Genomic DNA, 19,303 nt, shown 5'->3' with positions numbered 1-19,303 from the left:
ATCAAAGAAAACAGCAAGTCTAAGCTTAGTTTCTAAGATGCTTAGCAGTGGCAAACTTTCTGGGAGTAGCACAGGGCCCACAAGGAAGAGTACATCTGCATTTCACTGTTGAAATCCAGGACCTCCCACCTATCTGCAAAACATTTTCAGCTTCTACAAAATCACCAGCCTTTACTTGTATCCTAACTTCTGAACACTGTTACAGAAACATGAACGTTATTGTTAGGTTCACCCGAGGACAGACACTTTTTCTGTACTGTTTTTCAAAAGAAAAGCCTAGATTTTCTTGACACCCACCGCCTGCCAACACACACTCCAAAGCCATACCTGCATCCCTGCTAGAGCCTGTTGGGCCAGCTTCATGCTCTTCGATTCCAGAGCCAGTTGAAGAGGAAGGAGACACTTCTCCCTGGGGAAAATTAAAAAAAAAAAAAAAAAAAAAAAGTGAGAGGGAACAATGCAACTAAAATTGGTATTCAAGTAACATTCCAGAAGGGCTGTATCAGTTTCAGAAAGATCACGCTTGCATACAGTAGTCAAAGGTAATTTCACAATTCTGCGAAGCACTTTTACCCTCTAAAGAAAGATGGCATATTTCTTCACACATTGCTAAGAATGGCCTTTTAATTGAAATTTCACAAAATACTTCACAACTGTTAGCCCTCTGTGTGTATGCATGAACATGCAAAGCATAAAGAAGGGATTGATTCACAACTCACTAGTGGTCTTTCAACTCAGCATGTTGAGCATTACACTTCACTTACTTTCTGTTTAATATTCAAGTTTCCAGAAAAGTAGTTTCATAATCCACTTTCTATTAGTTGATTTTCAGTCTATGGCCTCCTCTACAGTACAGTGTGCAATGGCATGTTAGCTCCCTCCAACTAAAAATAGTGTAGACTAAAGCATATGAACACTGATGTTGGTTTACACCTGAATTAGCATGTGCTACAATTATAACTTAGCTGTACTCTGATTACATAATAACACAATTTTAATATTAATATAAATTATTAAATAGGATATTATTTTAGATACTTCTGATTCAGTGCTCAGATACCAAATTTATTTAATTAGGTGACCAAATCAAACAGTGCCCTAAGCTGCGACTTCTCTCTTTACTCCTTGCTCCACATCAGAGAAGGGCTGCAGCATCTGATGAACACCTAATAATAACAAGCCCTTTAAATCCTGCTAGTCAGCAGGAAACTCATTCCTGATCAGAGATACTCAGCCCATGTCCAACTGCAGCTCCCTGAAGGTTTGCACTTCATTAGGTTACATACCATAATAGGCACTTAGACGTTCATAGAGCCTATTTTTTGCATTTGTGTAGACATATTTGCTTATGGCAAACCATTTGTACCAGCCCTTAAGAGTCTCAGCACTCCAACTGTCTGCATTCCACCCCAAGGAGCCCTTTAGGAATCACATTAATTTCCTCCCCATAGAGACAAATGTGTGCAAGCTAAGAAGAAAACAACTACATGAGTCTCTTCTTACCCAGCTGGAAATCAATAATCCTTCCTTCACAGCTAGCTAAGGAGAAGCCCTAGACTAGAGCAATAGTGATTACTGACATTTCAGAGGCATTGTCAAAGCTACCCAAAGTCATCCACAGTCTGCTTATAACCTACCAGCCTCTCACTAAACTGGCAGTCTACAACCTGAACTTTCTTTTTATAAAAACATAAATGAAGATTACTGAACACTGGCTATTTACCTTTGGAGAACCTAGCTTGTAACTCATCCAGTGGATCCTGCTTGCAGAGGGCACTGATTTTTCACTCTGAAAATCAACTCTTTTGGGTTTGTTCAGTTATTATTCCTTTCTCTCCACCTTTCCCCTCAAAACCCACAAATCACAAGCTACCCCAAGGGGCAAAGATCTTCTATTTGCTCTTTGAAATGCAACCCCTTCATTTAATGATAAATTAAAGACTTGAGAGTCACAGTTAAGCAAGTTCACGTCACCCAGTTAAGCAATATAGCAAGCTTCTGTACTTGGCAAATATTCTTAAGAATCTGCAGGTCTTTTAATTTTTACCTTCTTCACAGGTTATGGGAACTTGTAAAAGGCCACTTGGCATAACACTACAGTAGTTTTTTAAAAGAAACATGAATTCTAAAGAACTTGAAGCAGACTACATGCATATCTTAAAATAGGTTTCTAACTAAAAGCAAACCATTTGCTCCATTTAGGATATTCTGAGAAACAGGCAGGCACAAAGCCCAAATGTCTCAGAAGCTCCTTTCTTGAATGTTTCTGGAATCAATTTAGCTCGAAGGACTCTTGAAACCTGTGAGCGTAGCATCCAAAACTACAGAGCTTCTAGAAAATATTTCCTCATAAGAGTGGCATACAATCCAGATCTACAGAAGCTGCCAAAACATCTGCTCCATGGTTTAGACAGCAATCTTCTAGCCAGTACAGAGCTGGCTATCACCTACATATCCAACACCAGTTTTTCCTGGATCCAAGAACATATACAGCATGAAGGCAGAGTGCGAAAGCGAGGTGCCACAGCAATACATCTCTAATCCAGAAAGCACCTTTAGGTGCTAACTTTTACATTGTGATTTTGTTACATGCCCTCTGTTAAAGAAGTTTTCATCATCACCCTCTGGGGGAGAACTCACATATGGAATCAGCAGATCAACAGGTGCCAAAACAAGGTACCTGTGCATTAGCTGGTACTCAATCAGCCAGAAACAGACAGGGAAAAAGAAGGAAAAGAAATTACTACAGTGTATAGTACTAACTGAAGGATGCTAAAAACTGATGGTTGTTTAGACCTGCATCTCTTCTGGGCAGAACACCACATTTTTTTCAGACTTTCTACAGATTTTTGCAACAGCATATAAACATTTTGGGCATTATTAATACAGAACAAACTTATTCTCACATTAAAGTGGAGGAAGACTGGGAGGAGAGGGGAAAATGAAGAATGTCATAAGTCACTGCAGTGGATCCAGTTCAATTTCATGATAATGAAGACAGGTGGGAGCTCCTATGGCTTATGTGTAGCTACCCCGCACATCAGCATGTTGCCTGCCATCTGTCATCACATACTGCAATGAGCAGAGAACAATGAGAGCTTTGAGATATGTCCCAAAAAGAAGAGCAAAAAATGACAAACAGGAGGATGGAAATTAGAACAGATTCAATTAGCTGAACTTCCCATCCTTGCTAAAAATGTTTAACTGAAAATCTAATTAAGGTTGCTGCAGACTGTGCTCCCACTGTATTCTTGGAGAAAATTAATTGCCATTGTGTCATTTCCTGTTCTCATTACACACTCAGTCAATTAAACCTTTAGCATTTCCATGCTACAGCTATAAAACACCTGCAGAGATATCTTATAATGTTTGATTAGCTTGAGCACCTTCCACACTTCAGTTCAACCTGCCATTTAAATGCATCATCTGATAGCAGGAGAACACGAAGGACACGGCAGATAATCCTCAAGCAGAATGGGAGAGAATGATGCAAATTAACACAGTCAGTCCCTCCCAAGGTCTGAAGAACTGGGCTTGATAAGGCTGCACAAGAGGGAATGCAGACCAGAATTAGCTCAATGGATTTGAATGCAATGAAGTAAGAGAATGAAGTTTCCTCTTATACCTTGCAGTCCTTTTATAATTCCACCCTGTTTTGAGCGGTCCCCCACCACAGGATCCCACTGCTTACTGCACCATCTGCAGTTCTGTACTGTTAAGTGACAGTTCATCCAGGTTTTGCAGGGCTACACGTGTAAGGTGTTTTACATAGGTGAAGTTCTCAGAATAAGCTGGTGCACAACAATATACTTCAAAACATGTTTAAGAACATTCTCCATTTACAGAATGTACAGAAAGTAGTTTCACACTCTAACTCTTAAGTATCCATACTGTTGCATGCCAGTGTAGACATACATACTACATACAGTTTGAGGCACAAATACCAACTTAACCCTGACTGAAACACATCAAGTACAACACAGAGGGAGAATGAAAGGAAGGGAACACCTTTGACTTGGATGAGGAGAAGCTGCCTGCCAGGGCAAGCAAAAAGCTCAGCAATAAAACCAAGTGTGTAATCCAGGACCAGCACCTCCCAGAGCACAGGCTGCCCCTTCTGAGCTACCCCACTCCGAGACTGTCAGCTTTGCCAACTGCAGAATGAGTCATGAGAACAAACACAGCCTTTATATTCAGCATGCTATGTTATAATAACCTTTCCAGTTGTCTGAGCTTGCTGTGGCTCGTCAACCAACCTCTTTCCCTGCAGGTCTGGAATAAGGGATGCTGTAAGAGGTCAGTCAAAACAGACTGCCAGAAAGGTCAGAGCAAGACAAATTACTATTGTAAGTAGAGAGATCATAAAAATCTTTCTATTCTCATTGTAATGACAAAAAAGCCTTTAGTGAGAAAAGAATAACGGCACATTAATTCACTCTCGTGATCAAAACTGTAATGAAATAATCTTAACTCCTTGTTGTTAATGCCTGGAACAGTCTCACAGCACACCTTCCCCTCCCTGACTTAGGGAAAAGGGCATAATAAATAAAGCATTCTTCCCCTCATGCAAATGGTGATAATCATATTATGTTTATCCCATTTCTGAAAATTAAAGATTAAAAATAAGACAGCTCTCTGCATCATCTTCTCTTGCTTTCACGGGGCCAGGGGTGGACAACTTGGTGTGCCGCGACCTTCCTAAAGAGAGTGTCCTGCAAGTAACAGCTCTTCAGGGGTGGTCGCAGGCCTCCCTGGGCAGTAGGTGTCTTCAATAAGTGTAGCAACTTCTCTGCTACGAGTGATTCCAGCTCTTGTGATTCAGCTCTTTGTGAAATCACCCACGGCAAACTCGGGGACAGAGAGACAGGAGGCTCATTTGGCTATTCCAAAGAGGTAGCCTTTATTGTCCAGCAGTCCCTGTGAAGGGGAGGCCAGGGACAAAAGCTCCCTAGTCAGGGGCAGAAACAGGGGATTTTTATGGGAAAGGCAGGGGGTGGGCAGAAACCAACTAGCCAACGGGGTACAGGCTATTACCATACAGAAACAAGGCATGCTGGGGGTGGTTCACTTTGTCACCATGACCCAGAGGAAGGTTGCTTATCTCTGGGGTGGGTCTTTTTGCCCTCAGGCCTCTCTCCTCCAAGGGAGTGCAGAAGGCTCTTGTGCGAAGGGCTCACAGCCCTCCACAATCTTCCTGCTGAAAATTACATAGGAAAAGCAAAATTCAGAACCTCAAGGCCTTATCAGCATGCAGTTTGCATTTCATAGAAAAATTCACAACCCAGTCTAAGAACAGATAAGAATTTCATTCACCACTGTTGCCATTTTCTGATACACTGTTTATTAGGCAGGATAACAGTCATAGCAAAAGTCTGACATTTTTTAGTCAGAGTAACCAACAGCTGAAAAGATCTTCTCCGTCTTGGCAGCTTAAAATGAACAGAGCAGCACAGTGTAATATTATTAGCACCACTTACTCAAGCAGAAGAGTTGGCCCATGATGAGAAAATAAACAGTAAAGACGAATTCTTAGAATTCTGCAAGTACCCACAGCTGCTACCCTTAAGTGCACCAAACAAAAGCAAACACTGTCCTCACACAAAAAGGGATAATTTAATTTACATAAAACAAATTCTAGTATTGTATATACGAACACATGTACGTATAAAAGTGGAAACGTAAATCTTTTTTCCTGTGCTAGTTTGGAGAACATTGATAAAAGATTCCACCAACAATTTCAGGGTTCATAATGGAAGTATTTAAAATCCAGACGAGGAACAGGAAATAAATGCATTCTTTTCCAAGTAACAGCTCTTCAAGAAGAAGGAAGATTTTGAGTCCTTGCTCACATTCTAGAGAAATGATTCCTGCAGAAATATGATCATCCCACTTAAAAAGAGAATTACAGTCAAGCTCAGAGAGAAGTTTGGACTCCACAGTATATAAATATAGGGCAAGTTCTCCCACCTCCACAATGCAAGAAGTCAAACCAGAGGATTACAACAGACCCCTCCAGCACTAAAATTTGTACCTCTATGCAAGTACAAGTTTGTCAATAGTATTAGAGACATAGTAGAGCAATAGGATAAAAGACAAAATCTGAAGCATTCCAGTTAGAACCCTCCTTTTCAAGAAAAAAGAAAGTAAGTTATCTTTATGCCACTGCCACTACAAGACGGTCATGCACCATTAAGCAACTTTGGCGCTACAGTGCTACACGAGAATGAACAAACACTCAGTGTTGCAGTTTACAGGTTCTGCAAAAAAATAAGTTAGGACACAGTTGTCATACCATGTAGATATAAATGCTGACTTGCATCAACAGGACCAGGATTTTACACCAGTTAGTCAGAAGCATAGAGACACCTGTGGGCATGTTTCCCATGTCACGAGATTTGCCTCATATATTTGCACATATCAGGTGAGCTTCCACCTTTGCTAATAACTAAAGAAATTGTAATTCCTGGCTGAAGGCATTTGCATTTTTCTTTCTTATCACTTGCATCTTATTTTTTAAAAAAATCTTATTCTTTTCCTTCCTACAGAGCACAAAACTCTTCGCTTTTATCCAGTTACAATGGAAAGGCTTCTTCTCCTCTGACTTAAGGTTAACACTCCTTTTCTTTCACTGTCCGATTTTCTCACCTCAGCTGCTGACATCAGCTGTCTCTCAGAGTTCCGTCCAATGCAGTATTTAATTTTTCCTTCCTCTTTTTTTCATGTGTTCCCTCTTCCCTTCAATCCTTTTGCTTTTCAAACCAAGACACAAAGTCTTCATCCAACAGTTAAATAAGCCTGCCTTTGCAGGGAAATATGAGTTGCTTATCAGAGGATGCTTAATGACACAGGGAAGAGAAAATGAAGAATAATGCCCAAATGTAATTTCACACAGTTTCTTAGCTAGAACTTTAATAATTTTTTTTTTTTCCAACCTGGAATCTTGAATGAGATTGCAATTTAAAACTGCTTGGTATTAAAGAAGTGACAAAATGGTATTTCTAATCTTTTTTATTTATATCCTTTCCAAGATAAATGAATTTGCCACTGCAGAAGCAGCATAGCTTTACTCATGGGAAAGGCAAACGTGAACAATTTAATCTTTCAGCCAACCCAATGCAGCCAAGACCACAAAATTCATACAATCATAATTAAGTACCTCAACACAGTCACTCAGCTGGAGAGCACTTCTGAGGTCATTTGCCTCCTTGTATACTAGCTAATAACATCTTGATTTCGACAGAAACAGAAAGTTCCTAGATCAGAGCCTGACACTGTTGTCAAGACGAAAACAAAAGAGAACAAAAATACCCCATAAGCACAAGGCGTACCTTTACTTGAGAGGAAGAGAGAAAGCAAAAGATTCTACACAATATTAAAGTAAGGTGGACAAGGCCAAAATAATTATCAGATGCTTCCAGTCTCCAAAGCTCTAGTGTTAACCTCTCTCTGATATGTTATCATTGCTTTCCCTAGAACATCCACCCCCATAGATATTTGACCTTTTTGCACAAGGAATCATAGCCACTTACAAACTCTGCTCTTAAGGAACTTGATGACACATGTAAACCTCACCAGGTCTTAATTATAAAGCAATCTATATCCTTTAGGTGATTTTGTTGATTATCATTTGAATTGGAGTATGAAGATGAGGTGACAAGCTGGACTTGGTCAGCCTACAACTTTGAAAGCTTATCAAACTGTTCCACGAAGCCTCTCTTCCCTGTATTTGGTAAGCCTGGAAGGGAAGCTAAGGATTTGTCTAGTGAAAGCACTTTTGTTTCAAAATTTAAGTACACTGAAAATAACAAATAAAATGTCTTATGAGAATTGAGCTTCCATCAGGAGAAGTTTTACAATGCTGGGAGAAAGTAGGGCTAAGGGAATGGAAAAAGAGACACAGAGGTACTATCGCATGGACATCCTGCGAATTGCCTTATTTTCTCCACTGCAGCTGTGAGTTACAGAAGGCAGATGAAGAAATGGGAGAATGAGGTATATTTCTGGTCATTACTAGTTACATTTTAAAGGTCAATGCTGTAATCTGCAATGCCATTCAACTTTCACAGCAGTTCAGTGCTAAATCTTGACAGACCTAATGGTTGCTAAAAATATCCCCATGTTTGCAGTGCATTACGTAATTTTATACTCACTGCACTTAAGCATATTCAATTTCTTAAGCAAACAAACATTCAAGGAAATGAAAGGCAGTGAAATTCCTGAAGCTTTGTTACTTTGCATGGAATGTAAACAAAGGAAATGTGAGAAAAGACTTTCATTATTCCCACTGACCCCTTCATTTTCAAAACATAGAAAAGTCATGACTTGCACAGCATCACACAAAGACCAGAGCAGAGTAAAGCATGATTTAGCAGGAAAACAGTCCTCTCAGTTTCAGTGCCACCGCCCCCAACCGTATTTCATTCTCTAAGGCAATTATCAAAAGCCTCATGATGTTCTCCTTCTCTTCTGCAAGCACCGAAAATGATCAAATGTTTAAAACAAACACACACACTGCTATCCCATTAACATCCTTAGACCTTTAGGGCAATATTTCAGTTACATTTGCTGTTAGAAGTCAAACAGTTAAAACCATGGCTGCTCTCATCCTCAGCCCCAGCCAGCTGCTCCCCACTCCCACTCTACCAGCTGCCATGAAGGAAATCAACTTTAGCCCCGCCAAGACTAATTCACTGTGGGTTTTTGTCACAAAAGTAGAATGAATTTTTAGAAAAGTCTATAAAAGGAACAAAGACCCAAGGCAGTGGTGAATATTACCGGTCACTAATACGAAGAACAGCTGGAAGGGCAGAAAGTTAGTTTCAGGAAGAGCAAGCACTGCCCTTTAAAAAAACCACCACTAAAGCCAAACAAAAAAAAACTCAAACACACGAGTAACAGAAACCGTGCACCTTTTCTCATAACAATGGCAAACCTTGCTCAATACATTCAAGAGTCATAACCCCAGCTAATAGGTTTTCAGGGACTGAGGCCTTCAAACACTTTCAGAACCTTGTCTTGATACCAAGAATTCAGACACACTGCATGGAAACTGACCCTACATATCCCTTTCCTCTCCAACACTACCGTCTTTTGGGGTCCCAGAACAGACGCAAAGTTTTGCTGAGATAAAAATACCTGCCCATTAGACAAGAAATAGGGCCACTTACATATCCCAGATTAAACATGCAGACTGATCCAAATACTGTATTAGTGCCACATTGCCTTTCTAAACACTGATTTCTTTCCCTCACCTACTTCTCAACATTAGAACCGGGAGTGCAACATTTTAAATCAAGACCAGTGCATATACACCATCCGAAACACCAAATGGACTACATAAGTGCCCCCAAAAGCCTGGATCCAGGCTGTAAACTGCCAACGTGGGAGATGAAGGTCATTAATCCACACTGTCACTAGAATCTCTTCTTGGCCAGCTGCCTGCCAGGGAACTCATAATCCACCTGCTGAATGCCAGATAGTGACCATGTAATGGTGGAGCAGCATGAGTCACATCCAGCAGTCACATCCAGGAAGAAAGCACAGAAGCACCTAATGTCAGGTGGTTGTGGCAGCAAGACCAGGAAACAAATTGTTTTAAAAAAAGAGAGAGTAAAATAGAGAGAGAGAGATATGCGAGAGACAACCATTCCTCCCTCCCCACTCCTTACTTCTGTTCAGGGAATCTGCTATGTATGTATCAGCTTCCCTATCCACTCTCCCCCAGCAGAAAGAAACTAACAGAAAATATGAACAAAATTAAGAGATGGGAGAAGACAGAAACAATGAAATCACAAACGTTTCTTCACAATAGAGAAGGCAAAATGCATCCCAAGACTCAAGAGGATGAATTACCTGCAAAGGTAAGTGGATTGAAAGTCTCCATAGCACTGTCTGTTGGGTGATAATCACACCACAATTACTTCTTTTATTATTTGTTGAGCACATGTAAGGTAAAATGAGTGAGCATGTTGTTTTATTTAAGAGATTATAAACTGCATACTTCTCAAGAAGTATGTCAGATGCAAATCTAGAGATATCAAAAAAAAAAAAAAAGTAGAACTATCACTTTCATCCCCAAATGTCCATGACTATAGAAAAAGTTCACAAACTGCCCTCAAAAGCTAGCACCAACATGATTAGTACTGGGACACAAACAGGAAGAGACGAACTGGACACGAGCTGGTTAGTATACAGGACCCTGGCTCACCACTGACTTCTGACCTCCCAGCTGTAATCTCCAGAATTACTGATCATTTCTGAAAGGCCAATGCAAAATATAAGAGTGATTTTAGTGGGTTGACCCTGCCTGGATGCCAGGATCCCACCAAATCCATTCTGTCACTCCCCTCCACAACTGGACAGGGGAGAGAAAATATAATGAAGGGTTCATGGTTTGAGATATGGACAGAGAGAGATCACTCACCAGATACTGGTACAGGCAAAACTGACTCAAATTAGAGATACTAACTGAATTTATTATTAACAAAACCAGAGCAGGATAACGAGAAGTAAAATAAGACCTAAACAGTTTCCCCCACTCCTCCCTCCTCCCACCCAGCAACACAGGGCGACAGGGAATGTGGGTTATGGTCAGTTCATCACATGTTGCTCCTGCCACTGTTTAGGGAAAGGAGTCGAGTCACAGCCTGCTTCAACATGGCTCCTCCACAAGGATCCAAGTCCTAACAAGAAACCTGCTCCAGCATGGGCTCCTCTCTTCATGGGTCCACAAGTACCTGCCAGGAGCCTGCTCCATCACAGGCCTCCCACAGGCTCACAGCCTCCTCTCAGGCATCCACCTGCTCCACTGTGAGTCTCCTCCATGGGCTGCAGACGCATTTCTGCACCCCCATGGACCTCCATGGGCTGCAGGGGCACAGCTCAGACTCCTCTACAGCCCATGGCCTGCACCTGGAGCACCTCCTCCTTCTTCACTGATCTTGGTGTCTGTTGAGTTGTTCCTCTCACCCCACTCTTCTCTGGAAGCAATTACATCTGCCAAACAACTTTTTTTCTTCTTCTTAAATTTGTTATCACAGAGGTGTTGCCACCATTCTGACTGGCCCAGATTTGGCCAGTGGCATGTCTGTCTTGGAGCCAGCTGGCACTGGCTCTGCTGGACATGGGGGAAGCTTCTGGCAGCTTCTCACAGAAGCCCCTCTGCTACCAAAACCTTGCTATGCAAACCCAATTCGCATTCCTTCCAAAAGAAGCTCCCTCAGAAGTCCCAACCAACCTCCTCTCTGCAGTAGCAAGTCTGTCTGATAGCAAGTCACTAAGTTTTACACAGCCTATAAGGCATGACTTAATTACATAATGCATTCCAAGAAACTCTGGCAATCCCAAGTATTTTCAAAGCAGTATGTGACGGGCAACTGCTGTCTATCCTCTTATTTTATTCTCTGATATGTGGATAATCCTCATGAGTATTAAACTGCTCTGATCAAACATTCTTTCTCAAAGCTCATTTTCTTGTGTCTGTTCAGTTACCTTTTATAGCTCATATTTCAGCCTCTAAAATCACAACAAGCCAAGAAGAGAGCCTTGTTCAGTGTATAGTGTTGGCCTTAGGGGAGAATTTACCATCTTGAAAATACCGAAGTGAATGTAGTCCAGCTGAGTAACAAACAACTGTTTGCTGGCAGACAACATTAAGGTCTCTTAAGCTATTCTCCATGTGATCAATTCACCAATTAAAACACCAGCACATCAATTCCTCTTACCCAATTCATTATTTATAAATCAGCCACCCAGCCTCCTTAAGCCCTTAGTATATATCCAATCTTCACAACTCATGTTCAGAGACAAATATCATCATACTAGGCAGGTAACAAGAAACCAGTTCCCAATGGGTTATGTGACTCTCCCTTCTCAAGAATTCATGGAATATCTATAGCAAAGCCTTGAACAGACTTAAGTCCATTTCCATCTTGATCCACTTTCATCTCTGTTACTATCTCACACCCTCACCCAAAACTCTGATCATAAGTTAAAAGTACTGAAAAATCACACACATATTTCTATCTCAAGGCAGAGCTGACAAGACTCTGCAGGAAACTCCGTATTTGTTGGAGATTTGTATTTCTTTACGAAGTGAGACATTTAAATAATGCCCCTCACTAGAATCAATATGCAAGGTCATTAACTGGGATTTGGATTAATAAGTCAAATTAACATCAAAGGAAGTTGAACAGCAAAATAGTTTCATCTAGCTCCCTGAAGATATACCCAACAAATCTCTATCAAACTAATTAAGGAATTACATTCCAGCCTGGATGTCCAGTAACTGGGACTCCCTTGGGGCAAAAGTACCTCAGGTGCTCCCAAACATAGCAGACATATGCTATCTAAACTGCTACCAGACAAGTGCTGGAAACAGCTCCCATGCAAATGCTACAGCTGAAGCCCCCAATTAATTGCACAGACATCAGGGAACTGTAATGTGGTCTGCCTCATGTTCAGTAACAGAAGTCCAACACAATGCAAAACTATGGATAGGTCAGGAGCAGGCCAGAACACAGAAGTCATCTATCACAATACTACAGTGGAGATAAGTATGTAGCTGATATAATACATGTAAGAACCCCCTTGAACTCAAATGGTCATAGACCGAGGAAAAGCAGAGATACCTTGTCCTCCCCATTCTCACACTATGACCATGATTTTACAAAAGAAAATATTATGAAGAACCTCTACTCATCTAGAACTGGGGTGTCAGAAGCAGAAAATGGCTTTTTATTTTATAAGTAAAAACAGTGAGTATACAGTTTACACATTCTCATTCTTGTGAGCAGCCTTCATTCTTCAGTTCTAGAAAGAAAAGAACTTAAGTATGAAGTGTAGATTCAGATTCCAAGTGGATGAGCAGCCAGAGGCTGATCCGTGTTACAACAGCTGATACAATCTGCACCTGATGTAAGATGCAAGCAGAAAAGAAGCACGGCCAAGACATCTCCATCCTGTATCTTGTCTGTATTTCTGGTCGCAGCTGTTGTTCTACTTTCAAGGCTATCCTTTTCCAGTGTTAGGAACCATGCTTTTTAACAAATACCAAGTGAAGAACTTTTATCTAATTTGTACGTCATGCAGGTGAACTCCAACCCAAGATGTGGCCCAGTGTGCTGATCCAGAGCCTGGCAGTAGCTTGTTATCAGAGAGTGAAGGCTAAGTTTAGCAACATCTCCCACACTACCTAAGGTTGTGTGGCAGAGCCTTACCAAGGACCCCACAACAAAAGTTTTTGTCCAAATGCTCTTCTGTACCTTTCATTTTCCAAAACATCCAGTAATAATGAGTGCATTGCTACTGACAAGTCTAACATTAAGAGTTTACCTCATCATAGCTACACCTGCAAAGGTATTAGCTTTATTTTAAAAGATTGGGATTTACAGTGGGAAAAACACCCCAACTAAACCAATACATCATTAAGAACACTGGAGGAAGAAGAGAAAAAGGCCTCTCTGTAAAGAGGTAGTAGGCAAATGAAAAAGGAAGAAATGTGGTAACAGCTAGCTAACTAATTCATAGGGAATGACAATAGCACTCAAAAGCAGAGACCACACACCATATTAAAGATAGAGGCTGATAAATGGGAAGGTGAAGAGCCAAGTTTTCTCCAGCCACAGTGTCAAGTAAACATAATTCTAATGGACCTATTGGGAATTAGTCATCCAGCTGTTTCCATCCTGTGTTGGAAATGCATGTGTCTGGCTCAGGTCATGTCAGACCTGCCTTACATCCATCCCCCGTTGACTTGAGGCCTCTTGTGGACTGCAGCTTACTGGATTTTAGAGTGGCAAAAGAAATATGCCTATTCTTTCCCTATTTGGTGACTGCTCTGGAATAACCAGCTATTCAATCCCTAACTTTCCTTGCAAAGCATATCTGAAAGGAGCAGTAGGGAATAATGAGGTGATAAAAACACTCCCAGGGAGTAATATTGTGGCAAAAAAAATGTTCTCTCTGTCAGCAGCTCACAGTGGATATCTAAGAGGACCATAGGACAGGCCAAATATACAGCAACATTCCTACATACTCCTTTATAAACTCCATCGTCTCTGATTAAAGTACTTCTGAATGAGAAGGGTACCTGTGCATCTGATAGATTTCAATCAATTTCTTCCATGGATTTGTTGAGGTGCTTTTTGCACGCATGCAATCTTTCAGCATCCATACATTCTTTAATAAGGCAAGCCTAAGCATTTCACATCTTAACTATTAAGCTGTGTGAAAGAACGTGCTTCTGTTTTAAGCAGTGCACTTGCTAGTTTCTTTTGATGATTCCTAATGGTTCTGTCAGAAAGGACAGTGAATAATTTTGCCTATTTATTTACTCCGTAACAATGACAATTTCCAAAATGAGATTTGAAATAGCTAGACAAATGAGGGTCATGCCACCTCTCCCATTTTATATGTGTACAAATGGAGGTGGGAAGAAGGAAGAAGGCTCAATCAAGATAATCTAGCAGGCTAGAGGAAGAAGCAGGCATAGAAACTGTATTATTTTAGTTCCTAGTCAGTGTCCTAGCTACATGATGATATAACTTTTCAGTTTCTAGAATATTTATTTCCAGTAACAAAACCTGATTTAGATTTAAAAGAACACAAGCACACTGAGAAGAACTAAGAAGTATCATTGCTTATAGTGAAAGGTGGAACTTAGAAGGGAAACTCTTTAGACCATAAGAGAGCCCTCCTTTCTAACCAATGTCACCACTATACCTACTCATGCCCCTTTTAACACATTTCCTTACATTTTGTTCAGGGCCAAAGGCCAAGGGCTCATCAGAAAATTATGTAGATATGTATATCTACAAACTGTAGAAATCACATAGATGCAGCCCACTCCTCTGTCTACCTCACTTTTAATTCAAAATTTTTGCTTCAGTTTTACAAATACTCAAAAGCTCTACAGAACTCAAGTTCAATGTTCTTACCTCAGCTGATAGGGTGGTATCTTGATAGCAGCATCGGGAGAATCCAAGGTTTCTGTATAATTAAAGGAAACAACAGGGCTTTTGAAAGAAACTTCTGAGTTCAACCACAGTAATACATCTGGCTACAGTCTCCAACCCAATGATCCTAAAGTCTACACCTACTAGAGCTGACAGAACAATAACCACTGCTGCTCTAAGTTGCCAAAGCTTTGCATAAATCTGTCAGGACATTGCATGCCCAATGAGAAGGCACATAGTACCATCTTTTCCCTTTCACTTATCAGCACTTCGGCAGCACATCCACTAAAACTGGAACAATATAGAGGATATTTGCATGTGCAAGACTAACACACAATTAATGAAGCAACCCATGCAACATCAAGATGAAAGGCCAGTAATAAGACAGCAACAGGTCTGATCTACCACAGAATGTTGTAGCTATGTATGGATGAAAAAAAAATATTAAAAGCAATTGAAAGTATCCCAGTTATGCTGATTTAACTAAAGGTTCTTGATGATTGGTGTTCCAGGCTGTTAGTGTCAAAAAACACTCCAAGCCACAAACAATCTCTGAAAATGGGTGGATGCTGAAATGTACCTAAGCTCATATTGCTTTAAAAGATTAATTCTTTATACTGATCATTATAAAGCAAGGATAAAAGAGCTCATGGAGTCCAGTAAAACAAAACTTCTAGCTTTTAAAATAGATTCCCGAACGTAAGACAGCGTAAAAACTGCACTGCATGTTTTTTTACAATGATTTAAGGGAGGGAGGGGGCCTTTTAAGGAAAAGATAGCACCTCCAAAACGTACATGGAAACTGACAGCTACTGATACCCATATATCTGCCTCGCAAGAGCCACGAAGCAGATGCAGGAGGTGAGGAAGGCGAGGGGCGCGGATGCTCTCCGGGACCGGCAGCAGGTGACACGGCCCCTTCCAGCAGCGCGGAGCTCCCGGGCATTTTGAACGGCCCAGGTGCTCCGCTCCCTTCCCAGCCGCTGGAGGCTCAGCGGCCGGCGCGGAACAAGTTTGTTGCGGTCTCCCTGCCCCCGCCGTTACAAAACCTCTCCATCGGCGCTGCTGCCCCGCTCCGCTCTCCCGCGGGCAGCCCGGCGCCGCTGCCCGCGCCCCTTACCGATGGCCGAGGTGCAGCTCTCCTTGATGGCCCTGTGCTTGCTCCCCGACGCCTCCTTCTGCAGCTTTCGCAGGATTTCTTCCATCTTGCCTCCCCCGGGATCCTCGCCTAGCCGCGGGGGAAGAGGAGAGGCGGCGAGGAGGAGGAGGGAGGAGGAGGAGGAGGGCGGCACGGGCGGCAGAGCGGTGCCGGGGCTGCCCCCGCCGCGGCAGTGCCTACGCGGGAGCGGAGCACGGCACCCCGCTGCCGCCCCGCCGCCGCTGATGAATCACGCCGAGCTCCATGGCGGGGACACGTCAGTTGTTGCCGCTGCGGAGTCCCTCCTCCTCCTCCTCCTCCTCCTCTCCCACCCCGGGCAGGCCCCGCTGGCGCAGCGGGGCTGGGGCCGGGCCTGGCCCTGCCCGCGGGACCGCAGGGACTCTGTTCGCGGCGCTGGGGTTGAAGGAGCCGCGGAACGGAGCGGAGCCGGTGCCGCCGGAGCCGGGCCGGACCGTGCGGCAGCAGCAGCCCCGCGGGAGGCGGGCAGGCGGGTCGCCATGGCGACCGGCGGGCGGGGGGCGCCGGCAGCCCCGGCCCGCCCGCCCCGGGCAGCGGGAGGCGGGCGCTGGGTGTGCGCTCGGCCCCGCGGCTCCGGCCGCGGCTGCTGCTGCTGCTGAGCACAGCCCGGGGCTGCGGGGCAGGTTCGCGCTCCCGGCGGCGCTGCCGCAGCGCAGCCCCGGTGTCCCGCAGTGCCCTGCGGAGCCGCGGGCGCTCCCGCACCGGGCCGGACGCAGGGAGCCAGGCCAGCACACCGGCGTGTGTGCCGGCTATGGGTATAGCCTGAAACGAGTGGGGTAAAGTAAGTGGCTGTGAGATCTACGCCTTTCTTCCTGGCTGGCAAGTGCAGAAGGTCACGACTTAAGCTACTTGTCTGTGCCTTCACAGGCACGCACACCTTAATGTCCCCAACAAGCCAGTCTCCAGAAGAAAGAACAGCCATTCCAGTAGCTCAGACCTTCCCCTTCACACCCGGAATGCTTCCTACCCATCAAACCTCCTACCTTCTTCAGTTTGATGTTTCCCTGCCTTATCTGTAGTTTATATGCTACTCGCCCTTTTTGTGACTGCATCAGTTAATTGAGTGTTACAACGTCGTCGTCTTCTTGCAGAATCTCTCTTAAAAGAGACAAGAAGACAAGCAGACAATGGAAAGAAAAAGACAGCAGATAAGAAAGGCTTTCCAGGTAGCAGCTGGCAGTATTAGCAGTTATGTCTCCTACTGCTAATTGGAAGAGTACCAATGGTGAATTACCAGGCAGGATATTGGCACCTGGTGAATCAGCCATAGCATTTCCCATAGGATATTGGGCTTTCAAAGGCTGTCCCTTGTCCAAATACTTACAAGAGCTCATCCTGTGTTCAGACATATAATGAATGCATAATCCATAGTTGCCTTTTAAGGCCAGAATTTAAAAGTCCTGTCAGAAAAGAAAAGGATTTAGAATGATGCCAGAAAGGTCTAGAGGTGGATAGGTTATTGCTGGAGGTGGAGAGGTGTAACCTATTGCTACAATACTAAGAATTTTAAAAAAGCAACCAACCAAACAAAAAGCCTGACAACAACCAACCAACCAACAAAAAACCCTAACCAAAATACCCCAACCTTTAACAGAAATACCATTTAGCTTCCAATTTCAGGCCATAAACCAACCTCTAAGAAACTAAAAGTAGTTTCCCAAGGTTTCTTGCCTCAGACCATGCTCTGCCACCTTCCTTAGAACGAAAAATCTCGTGATAGCTGGTGACTGAGATTGTCAAGGCACTATGATGCTGTACGTCAAGGCTCAAGTTGAAGTGATGATGAATTGTTTCCCACCCATGTGCTTCCTCTTTATTCTGTGTTGTGCTTAGTGGAAATGAGCATGAGGGTCGGTTTCTGGCTTTTCAAGGCTTTGTTTTTGTTTTTCCTGGGGGGGGGGGGGAACAGAAAAAAGGACTATGATGGTGATTTAGGTATTTTTAATGAGGAAATTATGTACCAGAATTCATTTGGATCGCTGGAACATAAAAGATAAATATGTATCTATAAGTAGTAAATAATTAATTGCTTATTTTCAGGGAACCACTGATGAAACTGAATTAATTTTTAATTTCAGATTATTTCTAGCTATATGCATCATGAACATACTGGTTAATTTCTCTGTAGTCCCTATAGGAAGGTCTTTGCAGCTGGCATGTTCACCAGAGCTATAGTGTTTTTCATAGATGCTCGATGTCACTGAACCAAGATTTGTATTCATGTTTCACTCACTGTCCAGTGTGTTCAAGCAACATGGATTCTGTGCTGCTAAACACTTTCTCTCAGTAGTAATGTCATCATCTTGTGAGAAATGAAGGTCATGTTCAGGCTCTCTAGAGCATCTTAAGGTCTGCCAGTAAGACTATGCAGAAGGAGGAACAAGTGAGCCATGATGACTCTTCCCGAGCGTATGTGTCAGAGTACGATGAGTCAGCTTGCTGAAACTTTTCACGTGAGGCCCTCCATTTCCATATGGACAGGAGTCCATGAGTCCTTGAGTCTGTTGTCTATAGTACTCACGTAAATACACAGTAACCATGTCCTGCTGGAAGTTACTCCGTGAATAAGCTTTGCTTAGGGAGGAGGTCATATTTAATCATGCGCTCTGGACTCGGTTTCAAGACAAATGTCCTAAAATGTCACAATGTCTGGAAGTCCAGCTACAGAGTAGGGACGATGGTGATGAAGCCTCCTGTCTTGCCATGAAGAAAAAACTAAGCTTTCTATGGTCATCCTTACAGCTCAGAAGTCCTCCTTGCTTTGTCCTGGCTTTTGAAAGCAGCCTTCTACAGCAGTAGGAGTCAGTGCTGTTGATCTCCTGCAGAGCTGAAGCCTGGTCCAACTGGAAGTCAGAAGGCTCCTATGCATATCTGGTATCTGCAGGATGCAGTAGTCATGTATCACTAAGATGCAGTGGCAGATACACAGTGTGCTTTTGTAACACTCACCTGGCCATGCCAGCGCTACTGATCTTTTGCATTATGTGAATACTGATTGTATCCTGGGATACATTCACAGCTCTGAGCACACACCTGTCTGCCCTGTAATTCTAGTCTTTGGGAACATAAAAAAGAATTAAAAAGTACAGTAGAAATGTACTGTTTCCCAAAGTTTAAAGGCACGTTAGACTGCAAGATAATCACATATCTTTTCTATTAGTCATTATCACTC

General features: G+C 42.8%; 1 protein-coding gene across 8 annotated transcripts in view; it reads right to left on the bottom strand.

Moving 5' to 3' along the window:
• The window catches only part of ARFGEF3 (ARFGEF family member 3), a 92,062-nt gene extending 75,484 nt beyond the window's left edge, over positions 1 to 16,578 (bottom strand). For 7 of the 8 annotated variants that reach the window (XM_039568207.1, XM_039568208.1, XM_039568209.1 and 4 more), the window contains exons 1-3: positions 16,075 to 16,575; positions 14,937 to 14,988; positions 328 to 409 (exon numbers count right to left, since the gene is read on the bottom strand). In XM_039568207.1, coding sequence (XP_039424141.1) covers positions 328 to 409; positions 14,937 to 14,988; positions 16,075 to 16,159 — 219 coding nt within the window. In that variant the 5' untranslated portion in view covers positions 16,160 to 16,575. Of the gene's footprint in view, positions 1 to 327; positions 410 to 14,936; positions 14,989 to 16,074 lie in introns of all 8 variants that reach the window. The other variant, XM_039568215.1, reaches the window with a different exon arrangement.
• Between the last annotated feature and the right edge of the window lie 2,725 nt (positions 16,579 to 19,303).

The sequence above is a fragment of the Corvus cornix genome, chromosome 3 (assembly GCF_000738735.6).
Source record: "Corvus cornix cornix isolate S_Up_H32 chromosome 3, ASM73873v5, whole genome shotgun sequence".
NCBI lineage: Eukaryota > Metazoa > Chordata > Aves > Passeriformes > Corvidae > Corvus > Corvus cornix.
Note: the sequence above shows the minus strand (reverse complement) of the source record. Positions and strands in the feature narration are given on the sequence as shown.